Raw genomic sequence first — 26,218 nt, forward strand, 5'->3', positions numbered from 1 at the left:
AAAGTATAAAAACAATATGGTCAGAAGGAACACATAAAAATGTTTCCAAAATAATAATTAAATTCTGAAAAGTATGAGTTACTTTTACTGTGATAACAAGCGCAAGTATTCATGGAAAATGGTAATCACATAACTTTGAATGTTTTGTGATATTTAGAAAGACCAACAAATTCAATATAGTGTCGATAATATTTATTGTCAGTAATAATATCAGAAGCAGTTTGAAATTATTCGTTGTCATTAATAAATGACTTAGCTTCGAACATGTCGTGATATTTAGAAATATAAAAAATGTCAATATAGTGTCCATAATATTTGCTATTTTAGTTTTTCAAAGAAACGTTGCTGTATTTGAACACCCAACCTCACACTTATAAGTCAGTCACTTAAGCCATCACACCACAGATGCAGTGAGGTAGCATAGTGCTGAAACAGTCATACACATATCAATAGAAAGTATACTACTGTTTGTACAACAGTACATGAATATAATGATATCATTATTAATTTCTTTAGATACGTGATTCCATATTATATTCCCTATTAATCAAATTCTAAAAGTATGTTTTTGTTTACACCGATAACGAGCATATTCGCAGAAAAGGTTAAAATGATAAATTTTCACAATGTATATAAACGTACAGTAATATGGTCAGAAGAAGCACATAAAAACGTTTCTGAAATAACCACATGTAAGACTTTAATGCTTAAAATGTTTAGGGAGAAATGGAATACTGGTGTGTATTTTTTCTTTATACTATCAAGACCAGCCATATACAGTACAGTTTACATAATATGTTTATGTTCCTAAATTAATTTTGTTTATGAGCATGTGAAAGGCATGGTGAATCAGAGATTCTTAAGACTTACAGTACTTTATATGATTGGAAACGAATATGTGATCTGATCAATGAAGTGCTGTGGTGTTACTTTTTGTCAATGAAAAATTAAAGTCTTTTTGTTTACAAAGAAGGTTACAAAGTTACCGTTACATGTGGACCAGGGTAATACTTTGAGTTTACAGCTTGTTCAAGGTCATTCATTATTAATACTATTAGTAATATCTTCGGTAAAGATTTTGATGCATAAAATATTCCTGCATAATTAAAATATTTATGATAAAGGTGGTAAGCTGTGTACTTTTGTCCAACTGAGCAATCTTGCTTTCATAAAATATACCAACTTTTTTAATGTACAATGATTAACATGCTGTAATACAAAGTTTAAATTTAAAAGTCTAAAGAGTAAACAACTTAAATTCTTAATTGAATAAAGATTGTCCCTCAGCAGTGATCAGGATTTGAAACTGGGTGTTTTCTAGTGACAGCTCAAATGTTGTATGTGAGAGGTTAAGCTTTATTAGCTCCACCTGGCAGTTTTATAAGGTGATTCCGGATACTACTAACATAATCTAATTTGCATATGGTAAGGTGCACAATGACGTTAAATGACGCGTTTTAATGCAACGCACCCACCACGTTGCACCCCAGAGTACCCCGCTCATTTTGAATGGCTGCATCTGTATAGTATGCCCATTTTGCTTTTCAAAAAACTATTTTAGCCACAAGCGGCAATCCTTAGATATTCGTAAAATTGTGATACTTTCTATAAAAATGTGCTACATGATAGTCTGATACAATATCTAAAATAATAAGTAAAAAATATATGTGGTTTTTTCTAGTAAAACTGGGGTCAAAAGAACAACCTCTATATTAAACTTATTCATCTACCTTTAGATAGTTAGTTAGATAGTTTTGGAAAAATTAGAGCCTACTTCAGTTCTTCTATTTTCTTCTCTCCTTTATATCAAATGGTATACAATTTCCAATTTAAGTTACATGTTCTTTTTTTTCTTCTTCTTACATCTGCTTAAATTAATACGGAAGCACATTGCTGCCACTAAGGAAAAACAAATCCTCACTCTTATCTTGTAATTACAGGGAACATATTTCATAATTACGAGAATTCTCTCGTAATTATGAGATAGCCAATTAACTCGTAATTACGGGAAAATTATCTTGCAATTATGACTTAGTAATTCTCGCATACTTTATGCACTCACGCGATAGCACAATTGTTATATAATACCTACAGTATATCAAGCAGGTAGCTACGTCAACATACATAGGCTTCAAAGGAACATATTAAAAGTTTATTCCGTGCTGAAAAGAGGAAAAATTATAGCCCTCACAGCCAAAACGTTTCTTTTCTTCTCAGCATGGAATAAACCTTTAACTTATTCCTTTAATACTGTAGCACTATCAGGTTCTCATGGGTTTGCGCCCTTGCCACTCCCGCCACAGGTTGACCTTCCACCACTGGGGCTTGAACGCAGACCTCCGGTGTTACTTAACATGGAACCAGCCAGTTGAGCTAAAGGGAGATCTCCCCTCAACCCAGGCGCTGAGGTCCCTGCTATTCACAGGAAAGGGCAGTGACATCGCCGCTCTGGCAACCAGCTCGCACAACTTGTGATGTCGTCCATATCCATTACAACACCTATGTCGCTACATGCAGACTTACAGTTTAAAGCAGTGGAAGTGATTGCATGTGTAACTGATCGAAACGGAATCATCATTGCTTTGATCTCTAAATCCCACAAAACTGGTACTCATGCTTATAATGATTCTGTTCATATTTGTTAAAAGTTGCAAGATTTCATTATGACTAAACCCCAGTCAAACTCTGTACACATTCTGCAGAGCTGGACACAATCATTAAACCGAAAGTGCCAGCCAAGTTCACCGTAGCTTCTACATGCTTTAAGTGCACAATGTAACAGGTTTTTCATACACTGACGTAAGCATTGCTATCTCGAATTAGAAGATAATTCGTTATGTCATAATTACGAGGTACATATCTCTTAATTACGAGATAAGGGGGGGATTTTTTTCCCTTGGTGGCAGCAGTGAGCTTCCGTAAATTCACCATTTACATTGAATTTACTTGTAATTTAATATCATGTTTAGTTACCTGTTAACTGTTCCTTTGCATCATGTATTTACTATCCCTTTACCTGTTCAAGCAAATACATCATACATTTTGAGAAACCAACTTTTATGACTATTTAAAAAAACAAAATGACAACATTGGACAAATTACAAAATTGGAGAAAAAACAGCATACATTTTTCAAATTAGACACATTGTATCTAACTGCATAATTGCATAGTGAGTTGGTGAGCATATTGAATCCTTGGCCATGTCAACAATTTTCCATTAATTTTGGAACTGTACAAAATTACACACTTTACAGAAACAAATCATGGAAAACACTCCCTACCTGCTGTATAAAACAACAAGTTGTGCTGTGTTTCACATTCTTTAATTACCTTCATTGTGGCTTCATCCCATGGTGAAGACATGTTAGGATCACAGGCAAGCATGGCATAACCATGGAACAAGTGTAAATAATAGTATGGCTGTAACAAGCCTTGTGAAGAACTTTTTGGAGGTCAGGTAGCTATTCCAGTAGTCCAGTAGGGCAAGGGAAAATCGAAGTCAGGTATGCAGGCAGTGTCGTTATTCAGGAGGCTGTTAAGAGGGTGTGAACAAGTCCAAAATGACGAGACAAAGACCGAGTCAGATTGGCAGGCAGTGTCGTTATCCAGGGAGGCATTGAGAGGGTGCAAACAAATCCAGAGGGGGAGACGAAGACAGAGTCGGGTAGGCAATCAGTGTAGTTTCCATGAGACTTGAAGAAAGGGATCATAAAGGTTTCGGAGGTGAAGAGCTCAGAAAAACAGTAGACTGTTTAATACCAAGCGATGAAGTGAAAGTTGAAGAGGTTTAAATATCAGGTGTGGTGAGAAGCGAGAGACGTGATACTGTAGGATGATTAGCTTGTGCGTTGTTGTTTTCGGGAATTGGATTGTGCTGGGGTCTGATTGAAAGGGGTCGTGGGAATGTGCCGGCATTTATCTGAATTATGTGACTGACTATGTGAGAGCGCGACAGTTGCAAATTTATTAAAACAAACTTGCATAAAATAGTAATTAAAATCCATCACCTGGGAGATGTATGATCACATACAGTAGCCCCGATGAAACAGGAACATAAAACATCATATTACAGTTTTATGGGTTGAATAATGTCTCTCGTCTAAAAGAAATTGTATTATTGAGTTGAATTTATGAACATCTATTGTCCCAATAATGTAACTCATACAATGATAATATAAAACCATAACAATGTTCAACAACATTGAACAACATCTTCCACTCAAAACATTTCCAGTACCATAAAAAATAAGAATCAGATAATTTGTTTTAAAAAGTCTAAAAACAATAATCATAAGAGCCATACATATACCTATACATATAGATCCATTCTGTGTGTTATCTCCTTTTATACCCCAGGAAAACTGGATAAATTCAGAGACCTCTATAGTAGTTCCAAAGGTTTTAATTGTGCTTCTCACAAGCATAATGCTATTGCATATTTGTTTTTCTTGGATGTTATTTAAAGAAATACTTTGATTTGAACAGATGTGGCACTGTGGTTCCTGGAATTCAATTATTTAGCAGAACTATGTTCTGTGCAATGCTGTACTGTTGTAGAATAATATTATTCTAGAAAAGCAAGACACATATTCCAGTTCATTACTTATTTTGTTATATATATGGTATGTTCCTATTTTATTAATGATTTGCATGCACATGTATTTTATGAGAGAGCAGCCAATCTTAAGACAAAGATGGAGTATGTGAAATGACAGACAGCTACAGTAGTTGTGAAAAGATGAGTATAGAATAGTTGAACAGATTCTTGAAAGAGCTGAGTCTCATCACACAGTTTTACTTTTGATTTGACAATCTGGATGTGGTACCAGACCAGGGAAAACTCTGATCCTTGATTCATTGTCCTACCTCTTCAGGTTGTGAAGATCAGGTTGTGATATCAGGATCATTGGGCTATTGTATTTATTTATGAAGAATACCCACACCGGTAATGTGTATGGTGCCATTTCAGACAAGAGAATGGTGCCAGGATAGATGAATGTTTATGATGAAGAGTCATACTCCTCCCAACTCAATAACATGTCACAATGTTCACAGCTGTTCACTATTTCAATGACCATTCTACAAAAGGTATGCACATGGACATTCCCCTTGAATTTTTTAAAACCTCTGAGATGTACTGAAATGATAAATTAGAAAGAGACTAAAAAGATCAATGCCTCCCTGTACAATAGAAATACTGTTGCGTTGCAAACAGTTACATCTGTAACTGACTGAATATTTACCTATGCTAGGTGTAGTCAGGATGCAGTTAATAAAAATATAATGAATGTAATGTTGCTAATGTAGAGCCCATCCATAAGATAGATTACAAAACTGAACCAACTAATTACAGAACAATAAGTCTGAATTCTATTACTTTTGTCTGTGGTTATGGAAATAACTGTTAGACTTAAATTCAAGGATTACTTACAGAATATGGGAATCAGATACTTGAGTCAACATTGATCTGGAAAGTTATGTCTTGCTTTATCAACGTAAGAGTTCTTTGAACAAGTACCTAAAATAATGGAGACACACCAAGCATAATATAAAGAAAATGTGGTTTTCCAGAAGGATTTTGACAGTTCCTCATAAAGGATTAATTCTCAAATTACAGGAGGTTGGCAATGTTATATTTATATTGAGCTATAGTTAGGAGAAAACAGTGAGTACAGATAAGGAATGAAAACTCAATTGAGGTGAATCAATGGGGTCTTTAAGTATTTAAGTCAGCAAATGTTAAAATGTTCATTTGGAAGGGAGGAAATATGTGATTTAATTTAGTTGGAATTTGTGTTTAGAGTGATGACAGACCAAATAACCCTCAAATTTAATTCATGTTTGAGGGCAGTAAATAACCACAGGATTAGTGATATACTGAGATGGGGAAATTGAATGGAAGACCCAGCAGTGCAGACAGGATTCTTTGCTACTTCCAAAGTAACCATTCAGGCTGTTCAGACTGAGGGTATATTTCCATCACAAAAATGGGAGTTGGACAGTGGCTTATGTTTACAATAGCATACTGTATTATTGCATATAATGGCCAGTGTATTTTTCTTCTTTTTTGTTTCTGATTTCCTCTCCATTTGCGGTTTTTGTGCCCTGTAGCACATATTGTATGGCAGGTGACAATCATCATCAAATTGAATGACATACTGTTTGCTTAGACACCCATCAATCAACACACAAAGGTCATACATTGAATGCGTGGGGGTGCACAGAAGGTTGGAACAGAGGGACACAGAGGAAAGAAAAAAGGACACAGGGAAGAAGGACAACGCTCTGTGACACCTGTTCATCTGTTCATACAACTGGTCCCTTAAGTAGCCCCCACTTGTGTATGTTTTCCTACTCCCTGTGATCACCCAGATATTCCTGCTCCTCATTCTAAACCTGGAGTTCTGGCTAGAAAGAGAATATATAAGCCTCAGTAGGTGGAGGCCTGGTGGGGGACAGACTCTTCTTCTTTAGCATTCATCACAACTCTATTCTGTATTTGATGTAGACAGTAGGGTAGTGGGAATATAAGGGAAATCTATATTTGGGACTGTCTGGACTAAAGAAGTCCTATGTGCTATAGGCAATTAATACTGATTCAGGAGAGTGGTGGTGTTGGATTTTGTTTTGGGACTTGGGTTAATCAAAGAATAAAAATTGCAATAACATAGCTTACATGTCTATGCTGTTCTGTTGGTGTGCTGATGGTTCTAGAGCAGGGGTTCTTAACCTTTTTAAGAGTGGCACTCGTTTTTGGGGTTAAACATATTTCCCCCTCCACATACACACACATATTTAAAAATTGACACATTGTATAAATTGTAAGCCCACTCACTTAATGGGATGGTTGGGCCTGCATTGATACACAGACATGTTCCAGATGCAGCTTAGTAGGGCTCAGGAAGTCGCAAATCATCTTCTACCCTGAGACGGGCTCTGTATCTTTTTTTGAGGTAAGTAAGTGCAGAAAATCCACACTCACATAGAAATGTTGATGCGAAGGGGACAGGTTTTTTCAGTGCCAAAGTACTCAGTCATGGAGATTCAGTTTGTACTGAAATCCAGAAGTCAGTCAGAGGCCTCTCCATTAACCTCTGCTTCAGGGCCGTATCAGTGGTCAGATCAATCAACGACTCCTCTATTTCAAGAGCAATCTCTATTGGCTTTGCAGAGAAAGGATTCCTTATCCATTCATCTGTTGCAGACACTGCCCCATTTACTGGAAAATACGCCTGAATCACACAGGTCAGCTTTAAAACAGTGCTGTCATTTAAACACTCCTCTAGTTAATGGAAAGCCTCAAAGTTCTTGTTGTCCAGCCGAGTTTGCAATAAGCATAGCTTTCTGACACAAACTTTCACCTTTGTTGGAGAGAAGACAGATGCGTTTTTCCCTTGTCCGGCATTCAACTCGTTGTGACGTTTGAAAATGTCAGTGCCTAGCGGGGAGTTTTTCTCCATAGAAATGCTCTCACTTTGAGCTCGTAAAGGTGACTCAGTACATTGTACTTTACTGTGGTACAAAAGCTGATGATGTTCTGCTCCCAACTCTTGACAGAGAATTTTGAAAAGTTGTGCACTTGTTGCACTGGCCTTAATGGAATTTACAGTATGAATAGCTTCATCCATTACTTGTTTGAGTTTTGAGGGCATTTTCTGAGCCGCAATATGAATTATATGATCCGTCCAAAAAGCGAATGGAGAAATGACCTGTACATTCATGACTAGCCCTCTGTCTTTGTCAGTCATAGCTTGTGCACCATTTGAGCGGATTTCCACACACTTGTCCCAGTCAATTTCATGCTCACATACATATGTGTCCAGCAAAATGAAAAGTTGATCACCAGTGGCACGCTCGGTAAGAGGACGACAGAACAAAAAATCCTCATTAATTTCTCCCTCTTCAACAAATCTGCCGTAAACAAGCATTTGTGCATCTCTGGAGACATCAGTGGTCTCGTAAAGTTGTAAAGAAAAATACTAGATTTTATCTTAGCGATCACCTGCTCTTCCACGTCTCTTGCCATACGCCCAATGCGGTTAGACATGGTATCATTTGACACTGTTAATACTGCTAGTTGCTCTGCAGTGATTTTCCCACACATGATTGAAACCATTTCCTTAGTGCACGGTAAGAAAAAAGTCTCAACTAACATGTTGTGGCTTCCCAGTTCTTGCAATCCAATTAGCTATGATGAAAGTCCCTCCTGGTTCACAGTGGTGGCTTTTTGGAGGTTATATTGTTGGCCTTGGTTAAGAATTTTGTGCTCTGAGAAAGGAATTATGGGCTATGTTCTCATAACTGTCTTTAGCTTTGGGGAGTAGTTGGCTGACAGCGGCAATCGTTCAGGACTCGTATCTGGTAATAAACCAGATAATAGGTAATAGACATCCTGTCATGAAACTAAATGTTCTCTTGGTACGCAAACAACTAAAACTGTCTTGTAAACATTTTCCTGCTGGAATGTCTGCTATTTTTCTGGATTCCTCTTGTATGACTTAATTAGTGTGACTCTCACTGTATAAAAAGGGAAACACTGCTGTATTTCAATTTGAGCTACATACAGAACTGTATTCCATACTGTGCTCCTGTATGCATAAAATAAAGATCTGCTTTCCTGCTCACCTCAAGAACCTGATCATTGAGTCATTTCCACAATTTGGATTCCCACCGAGCGGTGAGACTTTTCCTACGGTGAGAGAGGTGGAGAAAAGCGCCACTAAAAGGAGGTAAGGACTCCTCTTTCTAAAAAGTCCCACAGTCTTTCATTTGCCATGGGAAAACTCTCGGTGCTCCTAGAAGAATCCAAGGTGAGCCAGGTCAGCAGATGGATTTCACCTCTCAGAATGTGAGAAATACAAGTGAAGTTGGATTTCCTTAGGCAGGGGTCCTAAGACGGCACGTTTCAGGGGACGCCCCAGGGCAATGGGTTTTTATAGGATAAATGACTAGCCCAGGATGAATAGGCTTAGTCTCAGACTGGATATCAAATAAGTTGAAGTTGGAAAAGAGAGATTAGAAATTGAAAGACAAATTTAAATTTGGTGAGGGCATGTGGTCAGGAGGGGATATTAAAGCAGTTTTTGAAGAATGGCAAAAGATGTCTGGCAATTAGAAAATAGAAGTAGGAGAAATATTAATATTTAATAGAAATATTAAGTAGGAGTTATTTTAGGCATGCAATTGTGAGGCAGGGAAGAAAAAATAAAATTAACTGCCACTGATAAAGAAAAAAGGACATGACAGAGAAACTAAAAGAGCTAAACGATTTTAAGGACAAACTACAGCAACAGAAACCAGAGATAAAAAAGAAATTAGCCAAGCTAACTCAGGAGATCGAAAAATTAAAAGAGCAATTGAAATCTTGCAAATGCAAAACTTTAAAAGGTACTGCATTGTACCCCAGCCTACAATCATTTAGAAGAACCCCAGATGATGATCAAAGCTACAGTATTTACTGCCAGAATTAGCAGGGTGGCCTAGGGACCACTGGTGACCCACAACCTCATAGAGATGACTGGGATGACACCTGGGAGTGGAGAGATGGGGGCTGAGCCCAAATTTATTCCCAATAAAGAAAAGGTCTAGTAGTGATCCAGATATAAGATAGGGAGGGAGGCTGTGGAGGGGAAAAATAGGAAGAAGTGTAAAAATGTTTGTTTAAAACATTTAATTCATTACATTGTATTCACACTAGGCTGTATATCTGGGATGTGATATCACTTGATGATTCAGGAGTGAATTACATACTTTCAGCAACTTCCAGTCATTGTGTCTAAAGTAACTAGAGGCAACTGGAGACAGTATCTTTATGATTTAATTTTTCTGGTCTGAAACCAGGCTGTCTCTTAAGCAGTTTCACATCAGTTAAGTTTCTTAAGGCATGGCAGCCTTTTATATACATTCAGTCTCATCTATGCAATTGGAAGTGCTATAAAAAGTGTGTGTCTCTGTCATCTTTTCTGTCTTGTAATTCTTTTCCCATTTTTTGTCAGGTTACCCCCTAGATCTAATTTAAATGAGTGGTGCTTCTGGAATTTGCTTTGGGACTTTGGCTGCTAGAACAATACAAATTGAAAATATATAGTTTACACAACACACTGTGTTGGTCAGTGGGTGTGCCAGTGGCTCTTGAGGATTTGACAACCTGTGAGAGGAGAAGGATACTAGCATCTTTAAAATTGTGTATCTTGTACATTACCATGTATTTTGACTTGAAAAAATGAAATGATTAACTTGGTTTATTTTTGTGGTTATGAAAACAAGCTTATTTTCTTGTACTGTGTTTGTAAACATTATTTTTTCAACCAAACATGAAAAAAGTGTACATCGTCCCTTATGCACTAGCAATCATGGTCACTCATTTTGTATTTAAAAAGTTTAGATATAGGAAGTTGTACTTAAATCCCCATTCATGCCCAACTAAAAGAATTTGACTGTCCAAAATTGGAAAACTGGCTGAACTTTGGCAAAAGCTTGAGATTGGAGACAGCAGCAGTGACTTCCCAAGTTGTGCTCAATGATTGTTAGTGTTTTCAAGACTTAAGTGTCATGTGGATTTTATAAAGTGTGTTTTTTACAAATGCTGTTATATTTAAGAAGCTGTAGAGTAACATCTGTTTCTTGTCTTACAAAAAAGGAAAGATGACTACTCAAAATGTGTAGAATGTTTATAAAACATCCACTTCATAAATAGTCCTTCTGCAGATTGGAACATCCTAAAAGAGTTCCAACAGCCATATCCAGCTCCTCCTTGAAAGAGTAAATGCGCTCATGATTCCATTATCTTGAGGAAAGGGCAAATTTTGCATTTCACAGAATATGCACTCATCAGCATAACAGCACAAAGAAGCTGGTACTATATCAGCTCATTTTAACAGTGTGTTCCAACATCACATTCCCAAAAACCTTTCCTTACTCTAGAACCCAGAAACCTGCAGTCAAGACTTGAAAGTTCAAGGCAGCACCAGTTATCACCATCATAAATACTGTACAGTCAACCTCTACCAAAAATACAAAATGAGACATGAATGTTTTGTAGATTTGCAGCTGAAGAATAAAGTGTTAAGTGCTCCTAGCAAATGCAGGTGAAGTCCAAGTTGGTGTTGTACAAGTTTGGACAAAAACCCTTGACATTAATCATGTTCTCTCCACAGAAATAAATTAATCAACTTTGGAAACGAAATGAAGAGACTGACCAAATAGCAACTGGACTTGCTATCCAGTACACCAAACACATGGTTGAACCGACGAAGGATTCAACATTCACAGACACTAGAGACCCAACTATGGCAAAGTCTGTATTGATGTGATGAGTAATATCTAAATAAGATGGGTACCAGTCAAGTTCAGGCAAGATTCTACAAAAATCTAAAGCATTTAAATAAGAATGGAACAGAGAAAAATCTAAAGAATATTTTTAAGAGGGAGATACCCAGGGAGTACAATCACTAAGAACAAATTCAAATTAAAACTTAACTCAATAATTAAATTATTAGCAAAGGTAAAGAAAAATCATATTGCCAACTATAATAATGGAATCAGGAACTTAAATATAAAGAAAAAGTGTTTGATGTAGAGCAGTTTTGTTTTCCGAGAGGCTTAAAAAAAAAAACATAGGGATGTCAAAACCTGAAAGTGAAGCTGTTAACATGGGTAATGCATGCTTTCTGAGACATTGGAGGTGGAGTTAGAAACAAAAGTTACATAGTTTAAGGAATGTAGCCTTTGAAGGAAAAAGGCAAAGCTAAAAATAAGTAAAAGGGGAGAGAATAGATATGGAATCAGTAGACAACAAATGGGAGCTCACCTCAAATTGCCATGAAAGCAAGCTTTAAAGCAACAATATGTGAATTCTGCACATACAGTGGTGTGAAAAAGTGTTTGCCTCCTTCCTTATTTCTTATTTTTTTGCATGTTTGTCACACTGAAATGTTTCAGATCATCAAACAAATTGAAATATTAGACAAAGATAACACAAGTAAACACAAAAAGCAGTTTTTAAATGAAGGTTTTTATTATTAAGGAAAAAAAAAATCCAAACCTACAGATGCAGCCATTCAAAATGGGTGAGGTATTTCGCGGCATACCCCGGTGGGCGTGTCGCAGTATCACGCGGTATCACGCAGTAACGTGTGTCACGTGGTTAACTATCCAGCGTCGCCTTGTAAAACCGCCAGGGCGAGCTTAACCTCTCATGTACAGCATTTGAGCCTTTAATTTTGAACTGTGTATTACAGCATGTTAATCATCAGTCATTAAAATGTTGGTATATTTTATGAAAGCAAGATTGCTCAGTTGGACAAAAGTACACAACCTACCTTTATCAGAAATATTTATGCATCAAAGCCTTTACTGAAGATATTACTAATAGTATTAATAATGGATGACTTTGGACAAGCTGTATACTCAAAGTATAATTTCTTTAGCACATTTGTACAAGCACTTGGAATCTGTCCAAGCCATACTTTGTCAGGCATTTTGTTTTACTTCAACGGGCATAAAAACTTCCTTGCTTTTAACAGGGCGTTTCATAATTTCTAACTACGAAAATTATTTAAAATGTGACACCTATCATTCAACTAGAGCTTAAAATATCACAAGGATCCTCAAGAGCACAGCAAAGAGTGTATTAAAAGACACTTGTATTTATCAACGCTTTCTTTTCCGTATACCAGATTTTATGGAACCACTTCAGAGGGGTGTCAGCCAGTCAGATTCCAGGAATCGGCACTTTAAAGGAAAAATACACACCGGTATTCCATTTCTCCCTAACGATTTTAAGCATCGAAGTATTTAACTAGCATGTGAAATAGCGTGTGAAAAAGTGGTAGTTTTAAGCTTTTCTGCTAATATAATATGGAATCGCGTATCTAAAGAATTTAATAACGGTATTCGTGTGCTGCGACAGGGCTGTGTAGGGCTGTTTCGCCTGCCTGTTCATGCGAGCTGTCTTGTAGCTGACTGGTCTAGGTGCATGACTACCAACTGGTAGGTTGTGTCTTTGAATCCAGCTGGTGCTGGACTTTTCTTTTAACAAACATTTCTTCGAAAAAATAGAATAGCGATATTATGGACAATCAATTGACTTTTATATTTCAAAATATCGCAACATGATCGATATTTGCGATATTTTGAACATATCTTCCCTTCTGACAGCGGTTCCTGCTTCTATTGTGTGTGTGTGTGCAACAGAGTAAATTTTTATAGAGAAATGGAGGCTGGACAGTATGCGTTACAATATAAACATTTATAGTGATTTAAATCGTGTTCTGATTTAAATCGCAAACGCGTGTTTAATTATATGTGCTTTTTAATCATAATCAGGCTAATGCAACATAAATTGATACAGTATTTTTGTCTTCTAAGTATCTTAATAAACTTTCAGCATAGCTTTCTACCCGTCAAGATTTATATTTCTTGGGATTTTGGGATCAAACGTGGAAGGATTAGATTGTAATCGTTTTTATTTGTCAAATACGTGATTGTATTTCTGAATGTTATGTGACACCTACAGTAGTTCACTGCTTTAAATACATCGAATTAAGAAAGTTATGTGTAGCACTTTAGATCTTTTTTCTGAACCAGGGAAAATCTGATCATGTTTCTCTATAACAATAATAAAAAACTTTATTTTACATATCGCCTTTAAAAGTGGCATCTCAAAGCAATACAGTAGATCGAAAAACAGTTAAAAGGGACCAAATTAAATACCAGACAATCGCAAACGCGTTTTCAATAAAATTATTTTATTCATTCAGCAGTTTGTGAGAGGGACATCCAGCAGGGAGAGACACACACACCGGTTTTCATTGACAAAATTGTTTTTTTTCAATTCCTCTTGTCTAACAGGAATGTTTTGTTTGTGGACAGACTGTTAGACAAGAGGAAAAGACCGCCTCCTCCTACGAAGCATTAATCGCGTATCTAAGGAAAATTGCAGTATACCTTTGTTCATGCACATCATTATACAGTACAGTATCTCAATTTGTATTTCGATAAAAAAAATCGTTTGCCCAGCCACTACTGTTGTTATTGTTTTTATCCTGTAAAGCGTTTCCTTTTTCTGCGTTTTCCATTTCCTTTTTCTGATCACTCGCTTTCTGGATACACATCTCACCTGTCCTGTTCTTTGTTTTCCTGGTTTGCTGATTATGCCCTGCTGCGGTCCACTCCTACCCTCACACCTAAAGAATACTATTTTAAATTTCTTGGCGCAGTTCATTAACCCTTGTATGTGCTGTCCGCGCCCAAAATGCAATTAAAAAAAAGTCAAAAACCGCGCTCAAAATGCAATTTAGAGCTTAATAAGATACACTCCACAGGCAAAATTAAAGACAAAATTAAAGACGATTAAAATCTGTAATCTTTCCACTTGTACTGTGAGTCATCGGACAGTTTCTGCTTTGTGTAAGGATGGTGAGAAAGCTGTGCTCAATGTATTTAAGGGACTTACAAGTAAAAGGAGATGCTTCATATTGCTTGACTAATTTTAAAAACCAAGTTATAAATGCAGACGCTCCCTCGGTGCCGCGCCGGGTGTAAATATCAAAGTATACATTCCCAACAAGAATTGTATCCATCTGTCATGCAAATAAAACACCTTGAATTGAATTGAATTGAGGGAGAGAGGGGGGGTAGTGGGACAGAAATACTGTAGACAGACTCAAGGCAAATAAGATACTTATGGGTACGCAGGCATTCATGACAGCAACATAAGAAACGTTTGCACGTACTGTATAGTTAAGTTATTACTTGGTTTTCAAAGTGCAACAAAACACAATATTGTTGTTGCTGCTGTTCTGGTTGTTTTTATCCCGTAAAGCATTTTGAGAAGCCACCTTTAAAGGCGATATATACCGTAAAACTGCTGATTCTTATGGAATGTGTTCCGCAGGAGATTCAAATTTTTATTTATTTATTTTTTAATCGCGTATCTTAGGAAATCTCAGTATAACTTTGTTCATGAGCAGTGGCATGTTACATTATCATTCGTTTTTTTTAACAAGGCTCGCCAGCTAATGTGAATCGAAACCTGTCTTGCTAGCTTTTAAAGTCGTGCATGTGTAAACTGTACTAGAGGACATGCAAGTTACTCTGCCCCTTTCAGCTGCAGGGAGTCCCTCTGCTGCAACACACAGCAGACAGAACGGGAGACTATTGCCTTTCATATCTGACACCAGTGAAGTAAAAGGGGTGTCTAAAGGGGTGATTTCAGACCACATTTTAGTTACTTTATTTTGTTTACTTTTAACATTTCTGTAATTTACAGTAGATGTCACAATAGAAGCCCGAAGCCTATTATACTCAGTCTAGCCTTGGATCCTCTGAGTCCCATGACTCAGTCTTGTCTGCTTTCCTAGAATAAAACCAGTTAAGTCTTGTGTACTATGCAATTTATATTTTCCGATTCCATGCTTTCCCTTAATGTTTAGAGTTTACTATATTCTCCAGACTCAAACACATAAGTACTAATAGCTCTGTCCCTTTAGGAGACTCTTTGCAGTACTGTGTCCCACTACCCCCATGAATTCTTTAGGTTGGGTCTAATATTTTCAAGTAATATACAGAATGGGATACAAAATGCTGTCAGCCAGGTAACAGAAAAGAGAAAAATATAAATATTTCCATTTTACAGACGTTCACACATTTATAACATTTTGGCTCAATAAAAAGCTAACCCAATAATTAAATGTGATAAAGTATAGTTTGGATGTTTATACATTCATGTTAATCGTATTCTTGATTTATTTCAATAAGTGTTCATGTTTCATTTGCTAACTTAGAGCATATTGTGCAATGAAGAATAAAATAGCTGCATGACAAGTGACTTCCTTCTCTCAGTGGAAATTAAAAGGTAGCCTGATAAATTATAAGACAGTAAGAAAGGTTCCAATCAGGAGGAGACAATTCTTTCCATTTTTTTTGTTTGATTGCTGGTAGCAAACTGATCTGAGGATCTACTCCAGCTCTTTCTCTTTTTATCATACAGTAATTTTATTTTCTTGCTTTCTGAAACACGACATAACAAAAAATAACCTCACAAACACAAAGAAAAAATCATTGCTCCCCCCCTCCCCTTGGCAGTACTTCCTCCCATGCTTTTAACTAAGGGCATCTAAAATACTGTCAAACAGCTACAATGGTATCTCTGTACAAGGCTTAGACTGTGTCAATCACAGCACCTACCGTTCCCTTACCAGCAACAACATGGATTCTAACACTCAGACATTAAAAAAAGTCAGGCCAAGAGAGAAAATACCGAGCTTTACAACATGCGGTACCAGTAACATTTTACCCACAGTAGACTCACCAACCAGATGTGTTTCAGTTTCTGTGATAAGCCTAGATTAATCATATCCTCTCCTCTAGTAGGAGCACCAAGTGTAAACATGTAACGCCCCTATTAAAAATAATGGCAAAACAGAAGTTCACTCTTTCTAGAACATACCTTCCTATGGACACTCCTAAAATGTATAAAATAGTGTCCACAGCATCTCATAATAGAGGCAAATGGGGAACTACAAACTCATTTCATACAATGCCATCCATGAGGGGTTAAATACACCCTGAGAGAAATTAATTTCTGGATAATTCAACGGCTGTGATTTCTGGAATATGTATTATCCCAAATATTTTCAAAAGAAATTGAATCATTTCAATGAATCTGTGCCATTCAAGTACCTGCTCCAGACAGTAACCACTGCTAAGGGTTTATATGAAGCTTGCATTAAAAGACTTTAAAAAAATGTCATGTTCCCATAAAAAAGTCATGCCTTGGAGTATAGACCCCCAAAGGAATGCCATAGACTCAAACTGCAAAATAAACACATACAGAAAGAAAGTATTTGTATTGTAATTGCAAATCCTGGTATGAGTGATTGGTATGACTTTCCTCATTACAAATCTCTTATTAGAATTTAAATTTCTCTGTAACTCCAGGTCAGAACAGAGAAAATGTAACTGCCTTAAGGAGTTTACGATTATGAAAAATAGAAGGATAAGCATGATACGTATGTCTTCTGTCATTTTCTAAGTCATGTTACTGAGCACCAAATCTTATTGAGAATATGAATCCATTTAAGGTTTATACCATTAAAGTTAAGGTTTATTCCATGCTGAAAATGTTTGTACCAGACTTTTTTGAGGCCTGTTTAATTGTGTCTGAAGTCTGATGTTGTAAATTTTATTGTTAAAAAGATCCATGAAAATGTCACTACTAAAGTTAGCTGGTACTGTTGGTATTGTAAGTGGCAAGTAGAGCTCATATTTTAGATTTTGTGTAGTTGCTAGCGTTGAACTGTGTGTTGCATGCACATGAATTGAAGGAATGGGCAAACATAGCTGATGCGGATCCACAGAGCCAGCATATTAAGATGTTTATAATTAGAGGCAATTTGTTTAAATAACTAGGTATGGATACTGATGTGCAAGAGAGGTGGAAAGGCTGTTTCCTTAAGCCAGCACTATAAAATGTTTTATTCTCAGTGAGATGCTGCCATTTCATAGTGGGTTTCTAACACTGTGTATAGTTCCATCCACACAGTGCCTTTACTTCCATCCATTTCTAATCTCTTTATCCAGTACAGAGGATTTGGAGCCTATCCCAGTAAGTGACGGACACAAGGCAGAATACACCCTGGACATAGCGCCAGTCCATCACAGGACAGACAGACGCAAACACATACACACCAGGGCCAGTTTAAATCTAACCTCAGAACCTTTCTTTTCAGAAGACTTAGTGTCTGTATCTGCTTCATTTTCTAATTTTGGTAGCACCTCTAACTGCTTGTCTTTCTTATATGCATTTACTTTGTAATCTGTGGTCCTTTTATCTGTTTTTACATCTACTGTATTGCTTTGAGATGCCACATTTAATGGTGATATATCAAATAAAGTTTTTTATTATTGTTATAGGGAAACATGATCAGATTTTCCCTGGTTCAGAAAAAAAGATCTAAAGTATACTAGTTTGTCACTCTTCTCATTCCCTTTGCTAAATGACTTTTCATACTAATCTGATCAATCTAACTGCCAGTTTTCTGTGCTTTCTCTATCCTTCTAGATTTGCAATTATTCTGAAAATTTTCATCTTGAAATAACTCATTTCTAAATACCTTTTTCACTGTTAACATCTTGCAGCAACTCTGCAACAAAATATACACTCTGACAGTTCATCCTGCTACCAACATTAAATAAAACAAATCTTAAGATTTCTATATTTATGTCTTTATTTAGTGGTTTCATTAGTGACAAAGGCTAAACTTTCTTGGAAAAATGTCTTTTATGTGTTGCGGAAAAAACTGACTTGCTTTAACAAAATATGTTTACAAATCCTTTCACCTGGCATTTTCGTAGTTCGAAATTATGGAACGCTCTGTTAAAAGCAAGGGAGTTTTTATGTCCGTTGCAGTTCTTTTGCAACATGAATATAATTATATCGTTATTAATTTCTTGAGATACGCAATTCCATATTATATTCCCTTTTAATCAAATTCTAAAAGTATGCTTGTTGACTCCGGTATCGCGTTAGTTAAAGACTTCGATGCTTAAAATGTTTAGGGAGAAATGGAATACTGGTGTGTATGTTTTCTTTAAAGTACCGAGACCAGACATATACTGTATGTTTAAGTTCCAAAATTAATATCGTTTATGGACTTCACACGCGTTGCAGTATGCTCCTATTCTTTTTATGCTCAGGCACTAAGATCTCCCTTCTGCTTTGTGAAAGGATGGTATCAAAAGCAATCTTAAGTGGTGAGAAAGCTGTGCTCAATGTATTTAAGGGACTTAAAAGTAAAAGGAGATGCTTCATATTGCTTGACTAATTTTAAAAACTAAGTTATAAATGCAGACGCTCCCTCGGTGCGCTGCTCTGGTGCACCGGCTCTTACACAGTGCCTGTCTGCCGTAAGCGTTACAATATACATACCCAACACTGCTTGTACCCATCTGTCATGCAAATAAAACACCTTGAATTGAACTGAATTGAGGGGAGAGGGGGGGAATACTAAAGCCAATACTAGCTCAATACCCTCAATGGGCTTTGACGTGCTAATGCGTTGGTTTAACAGTCCGGGTGTGGCAGGCTTCCAATGTCAACTCGACTCGATTGGAAGACAATGAACGTATTTTAGCCCTAAATGAATTAATAGCAAACATGGTTTACATAAAATACATTTTTCCAAGAAAGTTTATAATAATACGATCTATAGTTGAAATCTGAGCATACTTTAAAAATAAAGGAAAAGCATTTTCAGAGAGCAATCACGCTGTGTTTATGTAGAAAAAGCGATTAGGTTTATGAGCAATCTAATTACCTATTCGCTTAAAACGCTATATAAAATAAAGTTTATTTAGAGACGAATGATCAGTGTCGCAGTTTAAATAATGGGAGTCAGGAAACTAACACACAGCGCCACCGGATTTAATAACGCAATAAAAACGCTATAAAATAATGTGACTAGGCACAGAAAAAGTTTACAGCACAGTACAATAATAAATGCTGACCATGACTTTAGAAGCATAAATTACCTTACACTCAATTTAAACACAAGCTGTCTTTCTGTATGAACCTCTAAGCTGGTTCATACAGAAAATGTAGAAATGCATTAGCCTGATTATGATTAAAAAGCACATATAATTAAACACGCGTTTGCGATTTAAATCAGAACACGATTTAAATCAATATAAATGTTTATATTGTAACACATACTGTCCAGCCTAAATTTCTCTATAAAAATTTACTCTGTTGCACACACACACACAATAGAAGCAGGAACCGCTGTCAGAAGGGAAGATATGTTCAAAATATCGCAAATATCGATCATGTTGCGATATTTTGAAATATAAAAGTCAATTGATTGTCCATAATATCGCTATTCTATTTTTTCGAAGAAATGTTTGTTAAAAGAAAAGTCCAGCACCAGTTGGATTCGAACACACAACCTGCCAGTTGGTAGTCACGCACCTAGACCAGTCGGCTACAAGACAGCTCGCATGAACAGGCAGGCGAAACAGCCCTACACAGTCCTGCCGCAGTACACGGATATAATCATACCGTTATTAAATTCTTTAGATACGCGATTCCATATTATATTCCCTTTTAATCAAATTCTAAAAGTATGCTTGTTGACTCCGGTATCACGTTAGTTAAAGACTTCGAAGCTTACAATGTTTAGGGAGAAATGGAATACTGGTGTGTATTTTTTACTTTAAAGTACCAAGACCAGCCATATACTGTATGTTTATGTTCCAAAATTAAAATCGTTTATGGCCTTCACACGCGTTACAGTATGCTCCTATTCTTTTTATGCTCAGCTACTAAGATTTCCATTCAGTGGTAAAATTCAATATCTACAACGGGCACAGTAAAGACGTTTACAGTAAGTCTTTCTACGACAGACCAACAGACCACGAGTGCCCCTGTCGGTCAACCAATCACGCACCGCGGTACCCCGCGTCATCTTACGTCATGATACGCGACACCGCAGCCAATTACCTGCGGTACGTGTCTGTACCGCTCACTTTGAATGGCTGCATCTGTACATGGCCCTGTGTGAAAAAGTGATTGCCGCCCCTGTTAAAACATAAATCAACTATGGTTTATCACATCTTTGGAAAGCTGAGTTCAATTTCTCTAGCCACTCCCAGGCCTGATTACTGCCACACCTGTTCTCAATCAAGAAATCACTTAAATAGGACCTGCATGACAAAGTGTAGTAGACCAAAAGATCCTCAAAAGCTAGACATCATGCTGCGATCCAAAGAAATTCAGGAACAAATGAGAAACAGAGTAATTGAGATTTATCAGTCTGGAAAAGGTTATAAAGCCATATCTAAAGCTTTGGGACTCCAGCGAACCACAGTGAGAGCCATTATTCACAAATGGCGAAAACATGGAACAGTGGTGAACCTTCCCAGGAGTGGCCGGACGACCAAAATTACCCCAAGAGCGCAGCGACAACTCATCCAAGAGGTCACAAAAAAACCCACAACAACATCCAAAGAACTGCAGGCTTCACTTGGCTCAGTTAAGGGCAGTGTTCATGACTCCACCATAAGAAAGAGACTGGGCAAAAATGGCCTGCATGGCAGAGTTCCAAGACGAAAACCACTGCTGAGCAAAAAGAACATAAAGGCTCGTCTCAGTTTTGCCAGAAAACATCTTGATGATCCCCAAGACTTTTGGGAAAATACTCTGTGGACTGACGAGACAAAAGTTGAACTTTTTGGAAGGTGTGTGTTCCATTACATCTGGTGTAAAAGTAACACAGCATTTCAGAAAAGGAACATCATACCAACAATAAAATATGGTGGTGATAGTGTGATGGTCTTGGGCTGTTTTGCTGTTTCAGGACCTGGAAGACTTGCTGTGGTAAATGGAACCATGAATTCTGCTGTCTACCAAAAAATCCTGACGGAGAATGTCCGGCCATCTGTTCGTGACCTCAAGCTGAAGCGCACTTGGATTCTGCAGCAGGATAATGATCCAAAACACACCAGCAAGTCCACCTCTGAATGGCTTAAGAAAAATAAAATGAAGACTGTAGCGGCGAGGCTTATTAATAAGGCAGAATTAAGTGTTTCTGAGCTTTCCCAAATTAGGCCTCATTTCTCTGTTCATCTCTGTGGTGCAGCCACAGAGAAACCATGCAGGCTGATTTAGGGTTCCTTTGATAAGGACAGCTCCCAAAGGGGGATGCACTTAGCTAAGCCTGGCTATCATGATCATTGGTCATCCATTGGCGCCTATTTGTCTAGGGAGTGCCAGTTGGACATCTGGATTGCATTCCTAAGTGTCAGGAGTAAGTGACTCATATCTCACCTTGATCAACCAATCAGGGACTGGTAGGGCCGAGTAACCCACGTGGGACTCTGATGCCCATGGAACTTTCAGCCAATCAATGAGCTGAAGTTCCTCCAGGTAAAAACAGGCAACACAGAGAGCCTGAGAGATTCAGAAGGGAAGATTCAACAAGATTCAGTAAGATTCTGGAGAGGATTCTGTGGACTGTTCTAAAGGGAATTCAAAGGAGAATTCCAGGGCAGGACGGCCCAGGAGCAGAAGGCTCCCAAGGGCAGGACATTCTCGCAGCGCCTCCTGACCATCCTGAGACTCAGCCCGGACAACCACGGAACGGCCAGTGTGTCCGAGTGCCAGAACTTTCCTTTGTTCTAAGAGTCTAGAGCGGAGGTTGCCAGAGAATAACCAGAGGATCCACCCGAGGTTAGCACCAGCAGCAGGCCTCGTGAACAGGTCGGAACTGTGGACAGCTGAATCACTATTCAGAACTAGGTCTTCATCAGGAACGAACCGGTCCTCTTCCTGACTTGCTGGGACCCACAGTCATCTTTTCTCCTGTGCACAAACTTTGCTAGTTAAAGCCAACAGTGAACATCAGCAGCGCACCGTCGCAAGCCGCACAGCACAGCCTGGCACCGAGCCAGAGAGCGCGGATTGGACAGCAACAGCCTGCAACTGTTTCTTTGTGCCCGCAGGAGATCTGAATCCCCAGAAATTGGATGAGTATTCAACTTAAATGCATTACAGCTCAAGAATTCAATTGTTATCCCAACCAGTTGATATCAATTTAATTCCTAAGAGTTATGTACTTGTTTCGAGTATCTAATGTAGAAGTTATAACCAAGTTCATTTATGAAACGGTCTTAATGAATGATATACTGAACGTATGTCCTCTTGATATATGTAACTCTTTGTAACTGACTGAATATATATCTTTTGTATTCTGATAACCCTCTCGATAAGATCTGTTAGGTTTATATGCATATTCTATGTATTAATAAATGTATCCTCGTGTATTAGTACCTGTGTGTGCGCGTTGTTTGAGTTATGTCGCATGGTTGGATTCTAAAGCCATCAAAAGAATCAACTTTGTGATTTACTGCTACAATTAATAATTGTCTCAGTAAATGCCCAAACCCTACAGAACTGGTGCCTTCAGAGAGCCACTACATTTACATTTTGGCTATGATTACATATTTGGCGCCCCTGAGCCGGTTTTCTTACATATTTGGCGTCCCTGAACGGCTATGAATCACTAAAAAGACTTTGGAGTGGCCTAGTCAAAGTCCTGACCTGAATCCGATTGAGATGTTGTGGCATGACCTTAAAAAAGCGGTTAAGGCTCGAAAACCCTCCAATGTGGCTGAATTACAACAATTCTGCAAAGATGAGTGGGCCAAAATTCCTCCACAGTGCTATAAAAGACTCATTGCCAGTTATCTCAAACGCTTGATTGCAGTTGTTGCTGCTAAGGGTGGCCAACCAGTTATTAGGTTTAGGGGGCAATCACACAAGGCCATGTAGGTTTGGATTTTTTGTTCCTTAATAATAAAAACCTTCATTTAAAAACTGCATTTTGTGTTTACTTGTGTTATCTTTGTCTAATATTTCAATTTGTTTGATGATCTGAAACATTTCAGTGTGACAAACATGCAAAAAAATAAGAAATAAGGAAGGAGGCAAACACTTTTTCACACCACTGTATGTGTGCATACTTTTTCAAGACACTATATTACTACTAAATACCAAACAGGAAAAATAGGAGGAAAAATGAGGTAGGCCAAGAGAGAAATAAAAGAATACCAAAGCAAGTAAGAGCTTCAACAACATGGCTGAGCAACATGTTCCACACTTCCACAACCATTTATGTAGAGAAGTGCTTTCTATTCTCAGTTTTAAATCCTATTCTATTTAGTTTCCACATGTTCTCTGGTTCATGTATCATGGTTTATTATGAAGATGTCCACTGCATTAAAGTCCACTCATATTCTTCCCTAAAAGATTAAGTAATTTTAGATTGTTACTGTAGGACTTTTCATGATAATAATTGCTTACACTTATATAGCGCTTTTCTGGAGTTATGAACTACCTGGGTCAACTTAGTACATAGTGCACCTTTCCAAAAGCCTGGTACTTTTTCACATTTACAATTATGTATTACAAAATACATAATAATGGTATTATAATACAGGAAGTTGCAAATCCTAACCTTTTTAAATATGTGGCTTGAAAGATGGGTTAAATCTGTAAACAGCCTTTGATTTGCATATTAATAATAATTGCTTACACTTATATAGCGCTTTTCTGAACACTCCACTCAAAGCGCTTTACAGGTAACGGGGACTCCCCTCCACCACCACCAATGTCCAGCATCCACCTGGATGATGCGACGGCAGCCATAGTGCACCACAACACTTACCACTCATCAGCTATCAGTGGGGAGGAAAGCAGAGTGATGAAGACGGGGATTATTAGGAGGCCATGATTGGTAAGGGCCAATGGGAAATTTGGCCAGGATGCCAGGGTTACACCCATACTCTTTTCGAGAAATGCCCTGGGATTTTTAATGACCATAAAGAGTCAGGACCTCAGTTTTACATCTCATCCGCAGGACAGCACCTGTTTACAGTATAGTGTCCCCATCACTATACTGGGGCATTAGGACCCACGTGGACCACAGGGTGAGCACCCCCTACTGGCCCCACTCATGCTTCTTCCAGCAGCAACCTTAGTTTTTCCCAGAAGGTCTCCCATCCAGGTACTGACCAGGCTCACACCTGCTTAGCTTCAGTGGGTTGCCAGTTGTGAGTTGCAGGGTGATATGGCAATTTTACATTAAAATGTTTCAAAGCATTCCTATGCCTTTATTGAAGAGTAAAGTTTTACTTAACTTCTGTAAGTTTAATTTTTGTTTTCTTTTAATATTTTTATTCATAAGCAAACTCGTGATATATATGTATACCTTTCATATTTCAACAGAATATTGTTCCCACAAAACATCTAGATAGCCTTGCTGAAATGTATAGTATATGTAAGTAGCAAGCATGTGTCAGCAAATTGTTGAGCTTCTGATGAGACAAACCATTTATTAAACTACCAAATTCCCTCACGGAAAACAGCTCTTCTGTTGCTTTAATTTACTTTAATAGTGTGACCAAAGCAAAATGGAGTATTAGAAAAACTAAAAAAGGGAGGCCTTAAAAACCTGCTAGAAACTTGCATTTGCTGTGTTTCCAATGTCCCTCTGTATAATTGTTAGTCTAAAATTAAAAAAAGAAAGTGTACATTGCACATTATAAGTGCAAAAGATGATCCAACATACATTAAAATATTTATTTTACTTAAGATCTGTTCTACAGTGGAGTAAAAGAGTAAGATATTGAAAATATGGGGAAAAAAGTTATTTTGCTTTGATTGATTGATTGATTGATTCAGAATAGTTCCTTTGGCTATTCAACACTATTTCTTTCCAAAACCTAGATATAGTTTCCTTTACAGCTGTGTTGTTGGACCTCTGCATTAACTTTACTATTCAATAAAATGCCATTACACTGCCAAATATTTGTAACTATTTTTTTTCTGAACTGGATAAAACAGCCTGAATGAAAGTACACATATGCTGCTTCTGCTATGGCCAAAAAGGGATCTGACCTTGTTGGAATCAGCATTACTTAAATCTGGGGATACTCACAGGGTCTCTAAGCTGTGCAGCCCTTGAAAGCAGTTCTCTCCTAGAGCCTGGATTCTGTTGTTATGAAGATGACTGTAAAAGAAAAACGTTACTTACTCTTAAAAAGCTGGCAAGTTAAAGTGACTTACAAAACATGCTGGTCAACATCATGCCTGCCATAGCTCAGGATGAGAAATTTTATTGCATCATTGTACCATTGTGTGAATGCGTGCACTTAACCTGCATGCAAATATCTGCACATACTTCACTTAAAATGGTTCTAACCTCAACCTTAAAGCCACAATTCTGTAACATGAAATGACAAAGCCTGTTAAGAGCAACAGCTGCTCCATTACACTTCATTAACTTCTTCATCTCGCCAAAACTGTTGCAGTGTTTTCTAAATCAAGGAGCAGAATAAAAGCTGACCTTTTAGTTCATTCTACTGTATGGCTCTTGGTTAATATTGTTTAATATACAATTCAATTTATTTTTATAAAGCGCCTTTCACAACAAGGTTGCCCCAAGGAGCTTAACAATACATTTTGTCAATACAGAACAGAAGACCAGAAGACAACAAAGGAGAAGAACCAAAAACTCCTTAGTAAGAAGAGAAAAAACCTCTAGGGGCCCAAGGTCAACTGATTGCCCAACCCCTTTGGGCATGCTAACATTAAACATTATATAATTTAAAAAAGGAAATGATTAATCCATTCAGCCAACATGTCTTCTGTGTGTTAGT

General features: G+C 37.5%; 1 protein-coding gene across 3 annotated transcripts in view; it reads right to left on the reverse strand.

Annotated features, from left to right (window-relative positions):
- The window catches only part of lgr6 (leucine-rich repeat containing G protein-coupled receptor 6), a 254,807-nt gene that overhangs the window by 65,341 nt on the left and 163,248 nt on the right, over positions 1–26,218 (reverse strand). For all 3 annotated transcript variants that reach the window (XM_088639760.1, XM_088639761.1, XM_088639759.1), the window contains exon 6: positions 25,498–25,569. In XM_088639760.1, coding sequence (XP_088495886.1) covers positions 25,498–25,569 — 72 coding nt within the window. The remainder of the gene's footprint in view (positions 1–25,497; positions 25,570–26,218) is intronic.

Source organism: Lepisosteus platostomus, chromosome 7 (genome assembly GCF_059453375.1).
Source record: "Lepisosteus platostomus isolate fLepPlt1 chromosome 7, fLepPlt1.hap1, whole genome shotgun sequence".
Classification (NCBI taxonomy): domain Eukaryota; kingdom Metazoa; phylum Chordata; class Actinopteri; order Semionotiformes; family Lepisosteidae; genus Lepisosteus; species Lepisosteus platostomus.